Source organism: Camellia sinensis, chromosome 1, assembly GCF_055761805.1.
Source record: "Camellia sinensis isolate YWXY chromosome 1, ASM5576180v1, whole genome shotgun sequence".
NCBI lineage: Eukaryota > Viridiplantae > Streptophyta > Magnoliopsida > Ericales > Theaceae > Camellia > Camellia sinensis.
Genome location: NC_138961.1, coordinates 73,232,554 through 73,250,273, shown reverse-complemented (window position 1 = coordinate 73,250,273; position 17,720 = coordinate 73,232,554). Strand labels below are relative to the sequence as shown.

Genomic DNA, 17,720 nt, shown 5'->3' with positions numbered 1-17,720 from the left:
AATCCAGTGTAGAGATTCTACTTTCCTTAAAAATTCTACCAGTTTTTTTCTTGATGCATATCTTGAGATTATTCAGTTCATACAATCCCATCAAATAAGTTAATGAATAACTGAGTTTGAAAGTAAATAAAAATGAATACAAAGGATACAATAAATATGTGGACAAGTAAAGTCTACAATGTAGTCTTCACTGATCAAGTATACCTCAATAATAATTGGTTTTCCATCTTTCATTGCTTTCTTTAGATCACCAGCCAAACCTTAAAAGAAATAGAAATTACACGATGCATGTAATATTTCTTAAAAGCTTCCAAACAGCTACAAATGTCCTCATCATGTATGCATATTTACATTACCTTTTCGAACTATTCTGCATTCTCTACAAAATTCGGTAATTAGTTCCTCGGAGGAGCTGAAGTCTCGTGCCCAAACAGGGGAAGATGCCAATGGGGCACTGAATATGAGATAAAACGAGCATAAGCATTCTGGTGTGGTGCATTGACATATAAGAGGCATTGTAGCTGAGTATTCCATAGTAGAACCCATACTTCAAAGCAAGGCATAGTTGTTACTAAAATTAAACCAGCTTCAAAAACTTCTAGAGATACATTTTAGTACAAACTCACATAAGATTTATATGCTACATATCAAAGAAATTAGTATAAGTTTTGTTTTTTGATAAATAAAGAGTACATTTTATTAGCATAGAAGTGCCAAGATGATGTTAAACAAATGTAACCACAAAATTGTTAGAATAATATCTTGGGTGATTGTGTATTGTTAGAATAATATTTTGGGTGATTGGGTGTTGATTGGTTTATCAACTGTTATTTCCTTATTCTATTATTTCCATATTTGTGCCTCCAAGGCTTCCATTGTAAGCCACCTATTATCTATATAGAAGGGGATGATTGTGTAAGTTTAGAGAAGAAAGGAGATCAGGAATGAGTGAGACCTCATCCCCTTTTACATTGATTATAATGAGTAATTACAGGAGTGCCATAAGGCATAAATTATGGATTAGCCCATTACATCAATCAAGGGAAAATAAAATCAAATAAGAAAAAAATATAACAAATATTATTTCATATTCTAACACTCCCCCTTAAGCTAGTGTGAAGTTATCTCTCATGCCCAGCTTATTGAGAATGTCATGAAATGGTTTGCTCCCTATTCCTTTGGTGAGAACATCTTCACAAATGGAATACATATGGTGCCACTAGTGAGCTTTTTCTTGATGAAGTGCCTATTAATCTCCACATGCTTGGTTCTGTCATGTTAAACTGGATTATGAGCTATGTTGATTGCGGCTTTGTTGTCACAATACAATCTCATGGAATCAGTCTGATGGATCCCCAAGTCTCCTAACAATAGTCTAATCCATAACAACTCACATACCCCTGAGCCATACCCCTGAATTCGGCATCAGCACTAGATCTAGCAACTACATTATGTTTCTTACTTCGCCACATGACTAGATTGCCTCCAACAAATGTGCAATATCCAAAAGTTGATCGTTTGTCAGTGACTGATCCAGCCCAATACGCATCAGTGAATGCCTCCACACTGAGATGTCTATGTTTTGAGAAATAGAGACCCTTTCCAAGAGAATCCTTTAGGTATCTTAGGATTCTCATAATTGCCTCTAAGTGGGAATTTCTAGAAGCATACATAAACTGGCTAATCATGTTCACTACAATGGTATTGTCTGGACATGAGTGGGATAAATATATGAACTTACCCTCTAGTCTCTAGTATCTCCCCCTGTCCACTGAATCTCCCCATTGATTCTCACTTAGTTTCTGGCCCGGTTCTAGAGGTGTATCACATGGTCTACAAATATTCCAGTTTCCTTTAACAAGTCAAGTACATACTTCCTCTGGCATATGAAGATGCCATCATTGGACCGAGCTACTTCAATGCCTAAAAAATACTTCAAATTGCCTAAGTTTTGATTTCAATCTCCTTGGCTAAGTATTCCTTCAACCGAGGGATCTACTCAACATCATCTCCTGTTAGAACAAAATCATCAACACAGACAATAAGAGCTGCAGTCTTACCATGTAAGGAGTGTTTCACAAATAAGGTGTGATCAGCTTGACTTTCCTTGAACCTATATCTCAACATAGTTTGAGCAAACCTTTCAAACCAAGCCAGTGTTATCAGAGGCGGGCCTAAGCGCTCGCCTAAGCGCTAAGCGAGGCGAGGCGAGGCTTCAGCGCTTCATGTGTCCTGAGGCAAGGCGAAATGGCGAGGCGATGTAGAAGCGCCTGAAGCGAGGCTTAGGGGATGAAGCGTGAGGCGGAAAGAAGCCACGCTTCATCGTATTTTGCCTGATTTAAGTTGGAGTCATCTGGGCCCTTAATTCGACTTCGTTCGAATCATCTGGGCCCTTGATCGACAGAGTTAATTAGTAAATAAGAAGCCAAACCCTAGATCGACTTGCCGAAGTTGAATCTCTTCTTCTGGTCTTCTTCCTTTCTTCTTCATCTGGTTCATCGATCGTTTGCGTCTGCCAAAGTCGAATCGAATCGAGGTGAGTTCCTTTCTTCCTTTCTTTGTTCGACTTCACCTGTTCGACTTCACCTGTTCGACTTGTTCAACGTCACCTGTTGTGCTTCTTTGTTCGACTTCGACTTGAAGAAGAACACTGTCGACTTCGACTTCGACTTCGACTTGCTTCTTCATTTAATTAATTCAATTTTTCGTGGTAAATTTTGTTCTTTGTTCGAATCAATTTTTTTTTTTTAAATTAATTTTTAATTCTCAAAAATTAATTTTTAAAATTAATTCAATTATTTTAAAATTAATTTTTTTTCAATTAATTCAATTATTTTTTTCTTCTGTGTTCAATTAATTCAATTAATTTTCTGATTATTTTAATTTCCTAGTTATTCAATTAATTATTTTAATTCAATTAATTTGTTTAATTCAATTAATTTGTTTATTTTAATTCAATTAATTTAATTCAATCAATTTCTTGGTTATTTTAATTTCCTGGTTATTCAATTAATTATTTTAATTCAATTAATTTGTTTAATTCAATTAATTTGTTTATTTTAATTCAATTAATTTAATTCAATTAATTTCCTGATTATTTTAATTTCCTAGTTATTCAATTAATTATTTTAATTCAATTAATTCAATTAATTTGTTTATTTTAATTCAATTAATTTAATTCAATTAATTTCCTGGTTATTTTAATGTCCTGGTTATTCAATTAATTATTTTAATTCAATTAATTTCAACTATTTTAATTTCTTTATGTTCTTTAATGTTGTTAAAATATGTTCTTTAATTTTTTTATGCTGAAACATTAAATTGCTTGTTGGATAGAATTAATGTCGAAGTCGAGTGAAAGAAAAAAAGATCCAGCATGGCAATATGCACGGATGGTAAATCCCCAAAACCTTTCAAAGTTCATTTGTAACTTTTGCGACAAAGAAATGAATGGCAGTGTTTACCGAGTCAAGCAACATCTTGCTGGTGGTTATAAAAATGTTGTTGCTTGTAAAAAATGTCCATCTCATGTCAAAGATGAAATTAAAGACTATATGTCCCAAAAAAGTCAATCAAAGGTGCAATTGAGGATGGTTCCTGATTTTGATGAGATGGATAATGATGACGATGATGATGATGAAATTCTTGAGATAAATCAACATGGTAAAAGGCCTGTTTCTACTCAAGGTTCTATCCGTCGAGAACAAGGAAGTAACTCCTCCAAATCTGTTGGTTCCAAACAACCAAAGCAAAAGGGACCCATGGATGTGTACTTCACCCCTGATCCGGAAGGTGCGGTGCAAAATCGTAAAGCCAAGGGAAAGCAAACAAGAATTGATGATAATGATCCTAGCAAGAAGGTGTTGAGAGGTCGGGCTCTTATTTGGTTTTCAAGGTGGATGTATGATACGGGTATACCTTTCAATGTTGTGAACTACAATAGTTTTGGGCCAATGGTTGAAGCTTTTGGGCAATATGGTCCTGTGTTAAAATCCACCTACTCTCCACCTATTTCACCCACTTAAACCTACTCCACTAAACCTAACCCACTACACCACTACCACCTCACCTACTCCACTAAACCTTCACCCACTTAAACCTACTCCACTAAACCTAACCCACTACACCACTACCACCTCACCTACTCCACTAAACCTAACCCACTACACCACTACCACCTCCACTTCACCTACTCCTCACCTACTACACACTCACCCTCTCCTATATATAGGAATCATTGTAACCATAACTATATATCAATCAATATAACATTAATATCAATCAATAATACAATTCTCTATTTCTCTTTATACATTAAATTTTCTACATGGTATCAGAGCAAGGTTAAGCACTTAGTATTTTTCGCTTCACCGGCGGGCGGCAACCTCACCTTGGCCGCCCGCCGGACCTCAACCTAATCTGCTAGAATTTTCTACACATACCTTGAAATTTCTTCGAGTCCACCACCACTGCCCCTCCTCTCACTGTTGTCCTCCCATACACCACCGTCTCGGTCGTCTTCATCTACAATGTTGCAGTGAAGGATCTCAAGCGTGGTTTTGTTGCATCCAACTCAAAGGATGATCCAGCCAAGGAAGCTGCAAATTTCACCTCCCAGGTTATTATTATGAATCACCCGGGTCAGATTGGTAATGGGTATGCTCCAGTTCTTGACTGCCACACCTCCCACATTGCTGTCAAGTTTGCTGAGATTGATCGTCGATCTGGCAAGGAGATTGAGAAGGAGCCCAAGTTCTTCCGTGAACATGCTCTCCTTCCTTTTACTCTTGGAGTGAGGTAGATGATTTGCTGCTGTAACAAGATGGATGCTACCACTCCTAAGTACTCAAAAGCAAGGTATGATGAAATTGTGCAGGAAGTCTCTTCCTATCTGAAGAAGGTTGGTTACAACCCTGACAAAATTCCTTTTGTCCCCATCTCTGGTTTTGAGGGTGACAACATGATTGAGAGGTCCACCAACCTCGATATGATTACACAACCCAAGAGGCCATCAGACAAGCCTCCTCTTCTCCACATTCTTGATAACACCAACAGCAACAGTTTGACGCATTTATTAGAGAAAAGGTCCAAAGGCAGCTCCTGTCAAAGCTGATGCTCAGCAGGCTGTACCACCTATTGAAGTGCCAGCACTATCCTTGCACATGGGGGGCACCCACTCATTTCTTTATTGTTTTCTTTTACTCACCCATGTGACCCATGATGCAACCTATACTTTTTCTTTTCTTTACACTCTTGTTCCCCACTTTCTTTATTATATATATATATATATATATATATATCTCTTTTTATTATATTATATTAAAAAAAAAAATCTTCATCTCTCCTCCGTTTGATTTCCAACTCCATTATTTTTATTTTTATTTATTTTCTCCAAACCACTTTCCTTATTTCCTCCATCTTTCATTTTTTGATTTCAAATATATTTTTATTATTTTTTCTTTATTTTTCTTTCACATTCTTTTTAATTTTTTTCCAATTCCCTTCATACCATATAGCTTTGCACACCAAATCATATTTTATTCATCTCAGGGATCAACCCCGATCACAATTTTACACAAAAAAAAAAAAAAAAAAAAACCAACAAACAAACAAACCACCACAACACACCCGCACCCACAGTGGGATTTTTCTTCTCTACTCTGCTGCAGGTCTCTTCTTCTTGCTTTTCTCTTGGGTGTCCCTTACCGGCGCTGCCTCCATACTACCCACTCCACCGAGCACGTTCACTCCACCCTGCTCCTCCACTACAGCATATGGTGGACCTCCAAATCGGAACATCACGGTAGCCTTCCGCTTCAGCTCCTTGTTTTCCGCCTTCAGCACACTTATCTCTGCTCGCGCATCCTTATACATGCGCTGGAGCAGAGCCAATTGGCCGTTTAAATGCTGCACCTCATTTGTCCTACTCTGCAGCCGGTGCGACAAGTTTGTGACTGCCGTCATCGTCTCCACACAGGACTTCAAAGTATACTGATTGGCTTCAATGTCAGTTTGCACTGCCATTTTTTGCTCCACAGACCGCATAGGAAAGTTCAACGGAGCAAACCCTGGGGCGCTTGGTTGAGGTTCACTGGCCCCCGCACCAGTTATCTCTCTTGTTGACTCGTTAAGGTCTGGAAAGAGAGTGAGCAGACCACGGGAAGACGAAGCCATTTTCTGGACAACAGAGTGTTACAGAGTATCTCTCTCAGAAATCTCTCTCAGACAATAGAGTGTTACAGAGTATCTCTCTCAGAAATCTCTCTCAGAAAACGAAGAGTTTTTCAGAGTTTTTCTAGCAGGTTTTTGTCTCTGCTTCCAAGCCTCAGCCTCCGCTTCGGTTTATAAAGACCATGATAAAGAGGCCGACACGCGTTCTGTCGATCACGTGCATCGCCGCATGTCTGGCGCACCTTTTGATGGCACGCCTTTTTATGGATTGGGCACGCCTTTTGATGGCACGCCTTTTGAAAGATTGGGCACACCTTTTGAGGGCGCGACTTTTGAGGGCTCACTATATATATCCATATATATATATATTTGGGCAGCCTATATACACCATCATACAGTGTATTTTTTAAGGGTCCGACAAGACTCTATAAACTGTCCCGACATTGATTCCGATTAGCTCCTTCAAGGGTCCGACAAGACTCTGTAAACTGTCCCGACATTGATTCCGGTTAGCTCCTTCATGGGTCCGACAAGACTTTGTAAACTGTCCCGACATTGATACCGGTTAGTTTCTACAAGGGTCCAGCAAGACTCCGTAAACTGTCACCACAACTGTCACAACATTGTCTGCTACAACGGTCCGACATGACCCCATAAACTGTCTTCTACATCGGTCTGACACCGCCATCCAGTGTCCTCTACACCGTTATGACACCACCATACAGTGTCCTCTACATGGTTATGACACCCCCATACAGTGTCCTCTACAACGTTATGACACCACCATCCAGTGTCTTCACCAATGGTCTGACACGACCATACAGTGTCTCTTATCCTCTTTTATTTTTATGTATTTTCTTGTTTTGTTACTCTCTCCAAACTCAAGTTGTTTAGTTCCTATCCCCCTTGAGTTTGCGGGGGGCTGTTAAAATCCACCTACTCTCCACCTATTTCACCCACTTAAACCTACTCCACTAAACCTAACCCACTAGACCACTACCACCTCACCTACTCCACTAAACCTTCACCCACTTAAACCTACTCCACTAAACCTAACCCACTACACCACTACCACCTCACCTACTCCACTAAACCTAACCGACTACACCACTACCACCTCCACTTCACCTACTCCTCACCTACTACACACTCACCCTCTCCTATATATAGGAATCATTGTAACCATAACTATATATCAATCAATATAACATTAATATCAATCAATAATACAATTCTCTATTTCTCTTTATACATTAAATTTTCTACATCCTGGCATGAAGCCACCAAGCTACCATGAGGTGCGGGTTCCTTATTTGCAGAAAGAGGTAGACCACACTAATAAGACCATGGAGGATCATAAAAAAGATTGGGTAACATATGGATGCTCTTTAATGGCCGATGGGTGGATGGACAAAAGAAACAAAGCATTAATTAATTTTTTGGTTAATTGCCCAAGAGGATCAATGTTTATTGAATCCGTTGATGCTTCTAGCTTATCCAAGGATGCAAATAAGATGTTTGAATTGCTTGACAACTTTGTGGAGCGTATTGGTGAAGCCAACGTGGTTCAAGTTGTTACAGATAGTGCCTCAGCAAATGTGTTGGCCGGTTAGTAACTTAGTAGTATACATTTACTTAGTACTTACTTATAATATGAATATGCAATTCTCATATTATTCTTTTTTTAAAAAAAAAAAACTTTTAATAGGGAAGTTTTTGGAGGCAAAGCGGCCACATTTGTATTGGACACCATGTGCAGCTCATTGCTTGGACTTGATGTTGGAGGACATTTTCAAAATTCCCAACTTCAACAAGACATTTGAAAAGGCAATTGCGGTGCATGGTTATATTGTGAACCGCTCTGGTTTGTTGAATATGATGAGGCAATTTACCCAGTGCAAGGATTTGATCAAGCCAGCAAAAACTCGATTTGCAACTGCTTTTCTAACTTTATCAAGGATTCATCAACAACAAACCAACTTGAAGAAGATGTTCACTTCAGAGGAATGGACCACAAGCAAATGGGCGAAGGAACCACAGGGTAAAAAGACCGCACAAGTCATATTAATGCCTTCTTTTTGGAACAATGTTCTTTATGCTCTGAAAATATCAAGTCCTCTTGTTCGTGTACTACGATTGGTTGATGGTGAGAGAAAGCCTCCCATGGGATATATTTATGAGGCAATGGATAGGGCTAAAGAAGCCATTGCAAAATCATTTAATGGAAATGAAGAGAAGTACAAGGAGTTTTTTGAAATAATTGACAATAGATGGAATGTTCAATTGCATAGGTCGTTGCATGCAGCTGGGTATTATTTAAACCCAGAGTATTTACGCAAATCCGAATATTGAAAAAGATAAGGAAGTCATGTCAGGCCTGTATAAATGCATACAAAGGTTGGTCCCAAGCAATGAGACACAAGATAAAGTTTGCGCAGAGTTGACTACCTATAAGAAAGTTGATGGTCTCTTTGGGATGGCTTTGGCCATTTGACAAAGAACTACAAGGGCACCAAGTGATCTATATTTTATACTTAAGTAATTTTAGTTAGTTTTTTATATTTTAAATATTCTTTCTAATTAATTAGTTATAATCAACAGCTGATTGGTGGAGTGCATATGGTTCTGAAACGCCAAATTTGCAAACATTCGCCATCAAAATTCTTAGTCTAACTTGTAGCTCATCTGGATGTGAGCGGAATTGGAGTGTGTTTGAACATGTGAGTACCTATTTTTAACTATAGTGAATATGAATACCTATAAATTTATTAATACCTAGATTAAAATTTGAATATTTTTATTTGGTTTAAATTTTTGCAGATTCACACCAAAAAGAGAAATAGGTTAGCTCAAAAACGTCTAAATGATTTGGTATTTGTTAAGTATAATAGAGCATTGAGACGTCGATACAATTCCCGTGACACTATTGATTCCATTGCTTTGACGGATGTTGATGAAAGTAATGAGTGGTTGGTTGGGAGGATGGAGGAGGAACTTGTCTTTGAGGATGATACTTTGACATGGGATGATGTTGCTAGAGCTGCTGGAGTTGAGGAAAGTAGTCAAAGAACTAGATCAAAATCAGCAGCTAGACCTAGATTGCAACTTATTGATGAGGAAGAGTCAATTTCAGATGGGGGAGAGGAAGAAGATGCAGAGGGATATGCTGAAGCCAATGATAATGAAGAAGAAGTTCATTTGCTTGATGTTGAAGATGATTTTTAGAACTTTTGGATTGGTGGATTGTATTTGTCTTAGTTGGATATTTTCTTTTGTTTATGGATATTTAGTATTTGGAATGATAACTGCATGATGGTTCTTGAAAATATTTATATTTTTGTCTATACCATTTATTTTAAAAAAATATCATTTCTGGTCGCCTCGCTTCGATGAAGCCCTCGCCTCGCGCTTAGGCGTTAGGTGACCCGGTCGCCTTGGTTCGCTTTTCGCCTTAAAAAACACTGAACCAAGCCCTAGGAGATTGCTTTAGCCCATAAAGTGACTTCTGGAGCCTACACACTTTACCTTTCAACCTAGCATCCTCAAAATCAGGGGGAATATCCATATAGACCTCTTCTTCTAGGTCTCCATGAAGAAAGGCATTTTTCACATCAAACCGATGAAGTGGCCAATCCAAATTTGCTGCAAGAGAGAGTAGTATTCTTACAGAGTTCATCTTAACAACCGATGGAAATGTCTCTTGGTAATCTACCCAATAAGTCTGAGTAAAGCCCTTCGTAACCAGTCTTACTTTGTACCATTCTATGGAACCGTCTGCTTTGTGTTTCACAGTATACACCCACTTACACCCTACTGGATTTTTGCCTCTAGGTAACTGCACTAACTCCCAAGTGTCATTCTTGCTGAGAGCTCTTGTCTCCTCCATCATGGCATGTTTTCATTCAGGAATAGAGAGAGCATTCTGAAAATTGTTAGGCAGACTCACAGAAGAAATTTTAGACAGAAAGGTTTCATATAAGAGAGACAGATTAGAATAAGAGACATGATTAGTAATAAGATACTGAGTGCATGGCCTAACCCCCTTCCTATTAGTAATGGGAACATCAAGATCTGAGAACTCAGGCAGAGGAGTATTAGGATTAGAGTTACCTGGACTCTCAGGAGAGGGGAATAACTCTGGACACTCATCCGGAGAAGAAGTTGGCAGTAGAGGAGGGAAAGTAGTCTCTTGCATTGAGGTGACTTTCTGTTTATCTTTGTCCCTGACATAAACTTTGCCTTCTTCCTTTTCCACAACAATTGCTGGCTCAATATCCTCTATCTGTTCCACCACTGGTGGTAGTGGCACAAGAATCTCTTCACACCAAGGCTTTCCCTGAAGGGATGACTGTGAAAATGAGGATGTCGGAAAGTAAGACTGAGACTCAAAGAAAGTGACATCTATGGAGACAAACCATTTGCGAGATGGATGATGACAACACTTATAGCCCTTTTGGGTGGCAAAGTAACCCAGGAAAACACACTTAAGAGACCAAGGATCCAATTTACCACGAGTGGGTGAATGATTATGGACAAAATAAACACATCAAAAGGTCTTAGGGGGAATGGAGAACCTAGATGACGTGGACCCAAACAAAACCTAAAGAGGGGTTTGTTTTTGAAGGACTTAGGTACGAAGATGAATAGATGAATGAGCCAGCTTGTCTGATCCAGAATGTAGAGACCATGTTCCTCTCTACCACTGCTAATCCTCTTCCTCATGATAAGGTCCTGAAAAAGACAATGATCAGAAAAAAAATGTCAACTACAATTCAAATCACGAGTAATACGACTCAAAGATAAAATATTAACACTAAAATTGGGAACATGGAAGACAGAGGATAAAGGAAGTGAAGAGGTGGCATGAATTAAATCTTTCCCTGACAAAGATGAAATAGTACCATCAGCAATACACACTTTTTCCTGGCTTGAGGAAGGGTAATACATTGAGAACAAATGAGAGAAACCAAACATATGGTCAAAAGCACCAAAATCAATAATCCATGGCACAGTAGTATGAGATAGCAATGCACATGTAGAGGAAACCAAGTTACCTGAATTGGCAAAAATAGAAGAGGATGCACCTATGGTAGAAGTAGAGGCTCGACGGTCTAGCAAGTGGCGAAGAGCAATCTCAAAATCAGAGGCAGATAACCCCAAAACATCAACAGCTGGTGAGATAACGGGAGATGAAGGTGGTGGCTCAACCGTGTCTGAAAGATGAGCCCGAGCATTGGCCCCTTGGCCTCTAGATCGACCAGACCGATCCCCTCGAGTACCAGGACGATCTCCTCGGCCACCAAAAGGAGTCCCATGCAGCTTCCAACAAGTCTCTCTTGCGTGGCGAGGTCTACGGCAGTAGTCACAGAAAAGCTAATCCTTCTCAGAGAAAGGACGAGAACCACTTGCAAACATCCTCACCAAAGGAGTTGGGAGTAAACTATTACACGACATTCTAGGCAAGCTGGACATGAGAGATATCTTCGCACCAGCTTGAAGGGGAGTGTTAGAATATTTCTTTGTTTCCTTATTTAGATTAGATTGTGATTGATTGATTGATTGATTGATTGTGATTCCTTAATCAATCAATCAATCAATCAATCAATATAAAAGGTAATTCCTTAATCAGTGCCTTAGGGCTTCCTTTTGTAACAGTTAATCGATTAATATAAAATGGAATGATATCATAATCATTACTCAAGTTTTGTATTCTCTTAAATTACACAAACAAGGCACCGAAACCTATAATCCTTGGAAAGTCCGACGATTGTGCTCCAACCAAACCAACTACATTAAGCACAAAAGGACCATAGTTAGTCCAAACCTTCCGCCGCCTTTTTCCCACCCTACCCCCCTCCAACTACCCAACTCCACTTTCACACTCCTTTGCTGCACCCAATCCAAACCAAACACTATGAAAATCAAGCCTCAAATTTGAATAGTCACCGGGCAATGAAGCAGAAAATGCGAAACAGATTTCGCATCCTGACAACACATACAACGCCAATTGACCAAAATCTAACCACGACAAATCAAAGTATCCAAAGTCAAAATCCAAACACGCACAGCCGTCCACACAAAAAACGCCACTTTTGAAGGCATCCTAGCAACCCACACACTCCGCTACGGTAAAGAACCATCCATAAGCCCCACTTGAGCACAATAAAAAACGACGCCAAGAAAACCCTTTTCCCTCCTTTGCAACTCCATAACATACCATCCTCCCCCCACCCCAACCCCCCGAAGACCATACAAACAAACCATGAGATCCACCAACTAATCAATCTCCCAATTAAAAATCGGCCTTCGAAGTCTAACATCCCACACCATCCACCCATCTACCAAAGACAAATACGACGCCGCCACCACGTCTTTATCTATCGCAATCTAAAACAACATCGGAAAACGAGTCACCATAGTTTGATCGCCACACCACCAATCCTTCCAAAAATGCACCCGCCCACACCTACTTGCACCAAACCGAACCCACCACCAAAACTTCCCCATTTCTAGACAGAAACCTTCCACACACTCCTCCCATGAGTAATCCTCACCTCCCCAGAACACCACCCTCCCCACCCAACCCTACAATTCGCCACCACAACCAATGCCATAGCTACTCTGCTTCCTCCACAAACCGCCATAACCATTTCCCCAACAACACCCTATTAAACACCGCTAACTTCCTCAACCCCAAACCACCACTCTCTTTTGGAAGTCAATAAATTTTCAAGACATAATGTATGCCTAAAAAATGGACATCCAGAGCATAACACCTTGATCAAATAACATATTTCAAAACCTTGTTCAAAAAGAAGCCCCATGAATTGCAATTAGCCAGATATAAAATTTGATGCACACAATTTATTTTAGGATTAATAACCTATAAGTCCTATTCACCAATACTATCGTAGCTTAGATCCTGTTCAAAATTTTTTGAACCAACGAGTCCTATTTTGAGATATAAAGACGTTTTTGCCCTTCTGTCCTTTGGTTTGATTCGACTATCTAGTAGAACTGAGAATATTATCAGTTTTTTCCAGTTTTAAAACTAAAAACATTATCAATGTTGTTTTGCTAACTGCGAAAAAAAAAAAAATCAAGAACATGAGATTAAACGTTTTTGTCCTCTGCTCTTTGGTTTGATTTGACTATCTAGTAAACTGAGAATATTATTAGTTTTTTTTAGTTTTAAAATTGAGAACATTATCATTTTTTCCCAATTTTAAAACTAAGAACACTGAGTAAAAAAAAAAAAAAACAAAGAAAGAGATTAAATAAGTGATTTCATTCTCATGAACTCTATATCTGAGAACAATGATACCAAAACCAACATTGAAATTGAAATTGAAATCAAAATCAAAATAAAAAACAAGAGTTTCGAAACTGAAAAGATTCCCTTAAAAATTAGGATTTAAGATATTTGAATCTAAAAAGTCTCGAATCGTCGAGCCAATCTATAACGTCGTCGATCACAGTTTTGCAAACCTCTGGGTATCAAGAAACGAAGTGATCTTCAAGAGCTCATCGAAGACCACTTGCAACGAGAGCTATTATTTTCACTATTTCGCTTCTTCGAAGCTAAGAATGTTCCAACTGAATCGATGTTTGATGATAGTAGATATTCTAGCTTTGTTGCTCTAGAATTTGTGGAGATAGAGAGAGGAACAACTTCGAATCTGAGAATGTTTCCAACTAATATCGATGTTTGATGATAGTAGATGATCTTCTAGCTTTGTTGCTCTGGAATTTGTGAACAAAAAAGTAGAAAAATCTGAAATTTGTGGAGATAGAGAGAGGAACAGAGAGAGAGAGAGAGAGAGAGAAGGGGGGTTAGGTGGGGTGTTTTGTGTTTTTGAATTTTTAAGGATAGATTGGTCATATAAAATTAACAGAGGAATTATGGGTTTAAAGTTTTGTAAGTGGGATCTAAGATACCATTATTTGTCAAAATAGGACTTGACTGTAAATTTCCCTTTATTTTAAGATATAAAAATGACACAGAAATATGGTGGAAAAAATCAAATAAATGTAACTAAATAACTCTTCGTCCATGGTTTCTCGGCCAATACCGCACTGACATGGTCAATGCATGCATAGCTGCAACCAGATATTGGTGCAAACCTAATATTTTTTAAAATGATATCCCCACAATTTGACAATTTTCTCCTTTCTATGATTTTATTATTGCACCTTTTAGAATTTTTTTTCCCCAAATAAGTCATCAACCTAAACAACAATCATGAAAATCAATTCTAGACTTGCTGAAATGCAGAGAATCTGCACCACTTTCTGTTCATATTTGGAAAGCTACACTTTGGTGCACAATAAACTTCATATATTTTTAGAGGTGTATGCATAAGTAATTAATTAAAAAGGAGCAAATCAGTTACATACTCTGTTGCTGAGCGCAGCAGTTCATACACCATATATGTCTGAAACATTAAAAACAAAGAAATCAAGTACATAACTCACATATACAAGTGTGCGCAGCGCGCCCGCGCATGTGTGTGTGTGAGAGAGAGAGAGGTAGAAATATCCTTATGTTAAGACAGGTTTACCTGCAAGACATTTGGCAAGTTTAGTCTTTGCGCAAGTTGGGTAGCAATTGTAGACTTCCCAGCACATGCAGTACCACATACAAGAATGACCAATGGTACTCTTCGATGGTGAAATCTAAATTTTTTTTTTAAAAAAAAAAATGGTAATGAGAGGAGAAGAAACATTAAAATTAGAATACAATGCAGCATTTATTTTTCTTTGCCTGCATTATGAAACTATTGACTTTCCTAATATCATTCAACACAATCTTTTATGGTTAGATTTACAGCATGATATTATCTGAAAACTACAGGCCAATTTAAACTAGAAAAGGTCACAATTGGTGACTAAAAAATTATGACAGTAAAAAATAAAAATAAAATAAAAATCATAAACTACTACAGTCCTATTTGTCGTCAGTTAACCAGAGAACACTAAAAATTCAACCATGTGATTTACAACCAAACAAGTAGCACCAAAAAACGATATCTAAGATTTATGCTAAACTATTGCACTTCAGTTTTTTCCAATTATATATATTTTTTTCTTTAGAATACATACAGGGTAATTTGCAAATCCAAAAGTGGGCTTTGCTTCAACATAACCAGTAGAAGTAGATTTATATGATCCACACTAATCCATAAGCACTCTTTTCTTTTCTTTTCTTTTCTTTTCTTTTTCTGCAATATATATATATATATATATGAAATCCATAGATGTCTTGGTGTTGTCTCCATGAACCGTTGCAATCTAGTCCATTACCATGTCCACAACAATACAAACTCATCTCAGGCAAATGGGAAATTCTTCAGAATTTTGCCATCTTGTATTAGAAAAAATATCTTTTCAGCACTCACTAGAGACATTTCGAATGAGACGTCTTGACCCTAGGGAAGAAATTGAACTATGGACCTACCTTAGAATTTTGGTAACAAGATGGTAGCTCATGTTAGGTCATCCAATTCTACTCAACTGCATGCATAAATTTAAAGGCCCATACCCAGCAACAAGTGTTAAGCACATGTCCCAATGAAAAGTTCTATACCACTTGTATTTTGTGGGAAATGTGTCCAGAACTCCAACATGGCACACCACACCATTGCCACGTCATCTCCTCATGCTTGGGTTCCACGTATTAGTCTTGTGAGGTGACACATGAAACAATATCATATATCTCTGAATGCTCTCCTCTGAAGTTGAGCCACGACAATTGAGGCAAGCATATGCAGTGCGTTAGAGCCTAGGCACTTGGGGACATCCTTCAGAAGAGTGAATTCAGTTTAACGGTGATACCAATTCATCGTTGACATGCGGTATCAACTGCCACACTCTACTCCAGAAAGCTTAGAAGTTCGGGTTCTCAATTGCCACACTCTCTCCCTGTTTGAGACCACATCAATTCTCACAGTCATCTCTTGCCAGCTCAGTTCCTCACACTCCACCATCCAAATGCTTCTACAGCCAAGGCTCAACACAAAGTTAAGATAGACATGAACTTTAAGACCAGCCAGCACTACAAGCCTATATTGAAACTCAAGCCCTCTCACAAGTTTGGTCCAAAGTGGCCTCTAATCGTCTCCTAAATGGTGCACCCAGAGCATAACCATTTCACTTTGTATTCCTCAAAATTTTAGTATATCATAACATTGATCCTTGACATACACACATGCATGCGCGCAAAAACACACAAAGAAAAAAATATCCATTAAGCTTTCATGAGAAGAATAACCATTCAACTGAGTAAAGTGAACCAATTCCCATAAAAAATAGAAGGGGAAAAAGTGATTGAGTGAAAGTATCAAACAGCATGCCAAATGAAACAGAGAATATGAAATAAAAATAAATAAATAAAAGAGAACAAGGCTAATATACGTACAAAAATATTAGCATACATAGATATATATAATTCAACAATTCAGCCAGCAAAGAGAGCACTAACTTTAGTTGCAATCAAAGTAAGGCATAATAGTAATGAGGTGGACATCTAAGGCAAGGAGACAGCTATTTAGAAAACTTACTGACCTTGTCATCATCTTATAACAATTTATATACTCTTCTCCATAGCCCCGCCGCTCCATGAGCTGCAAATAAAATCTGATAATAAAACTCCATACAGTTACCTCATATATTCATAAATTCAGAAAAATACTGTAACATCATTGGCTTAGTTGTTCTAACCCATTCAAACAGAAAAGTATTTAGTATAGGAATGCATATTCATCCCAACTACATTAACCTTGGAGGCCGATGGGGGACAGGTTTCAGATACAGGAAACAGTCTATGCGGGGAATAAATAATAAGCATTGATGATGAGAGTCTTTTTTTTCTTTTTAGGAGTTGTAATGATGACAACCGTTGGTACTTTTGAAACCATTGATTTACATTTTTCATAACATTATGAACAAGGAGACCCTCCGAGCCTAGGGCCCTCGTCTCAACCTAAAGGTAAGACTCATGGAAGGGGTGAGAATAACTGATCACCTTTGCCTTTTTTCGCACATGATACAGTGCAAAAGGTTTCACATTTCAAAATGGTGAAAGTCAATGCTACCAACTGCGTTCACTTTATTTGGCCACTGACGTTGTACGTAACTGAAGCAATTGTCATCAATATGAGCTGCTTGAGTTGAGCTCATTATGGAATTTGTTCAAGTGCTATAACCGTCGAAAATTGGATTAAAGCTTGAACTTGAACTTTGGGGCTTGTAATACAAATGATGTGATTCCAAGAATGCACAAGCTCTGTTGGTTTGGCCAGTGAACAAGTATAATATTTTTTGGCCTTTTTTTCTTTCAAGAGCATGTCTTAACAACCCTAAAACTGTCCTATGCAGGTGGTAGGGGATACCACTCAAGCTATAACACCTTGTGGTGGTTCATGCCAATGTTGTTACCTTCAAAGAAAATTACATTCTCACACGATAAAAAGGCCAAATTAATATTACAAAAATAATACAGATGTTAACAAGATCTGACCAATGGTCTTCAAGCTTCTATGTAAACATGC

General features: G+C 38.3%; 2 protein-coding genes across 12 annotated transcripts in view; one reads left to right on the top strand and one right to left on the bottom strand.

The window, feature by feature from the left end:
- Nucleotides 1-17,720, bottom strand: part of LOC114256933 (uncharacterized) — a 99,268-nt gene that overhangs the window by 72,791 nt on the left and 8,757 nt on the right. For 8 of the 11 annotated variants that reach the window (XR_014336195.1, XM_028196619.2, XM_028196621.2 and 5 more), the window contains exons 5-9: nt 16,735-16,793; nt 14,733-14,847; nt 14,569-14,606; nt 357-454; nt 205-260 (exon numbers count right to left, since the gene is read on the bottom strand). Coding sequence is in view for 10 of the 11 variants with exons in the window: in XM_028196619.2 (XP_028052420.2) it covers nt 205-260; nt 357-454; nt 14,569-14,606; nt 14,733-14,847; nt 16,735-16,793 (366 nt within the window). In the remaining variant the exon portion in view is untranslated. Of the gene's footprint in view, nt 1-204; nt 261-356; nt 548-14,568; nt 14,607-14,732; nt 14,848-16,734; nt 16,807-17,720 lie in introns of all 11 variants that reach the window. The other 3 variants (XM_082879536.1, XM_082879531.1, XM_082879580.1) reach the window with 2 other exon arrangements.
- LOC114292440 (uncharacterized) lies at nt 7,446-8,538 on the top strand. The gene is made up of 2 exons (XM_082869584.1): nt 7,446-7,779; nt 7,880-8,538. Exons 1-2 carry the CDS (start codon nt 7,446-7,448, stop codon nt 8,521-8,523), a joined length of 978 nt encoding a protein of 325 aa, XP_082725710.1. The 3' UTR covers nt 8,524-8,538.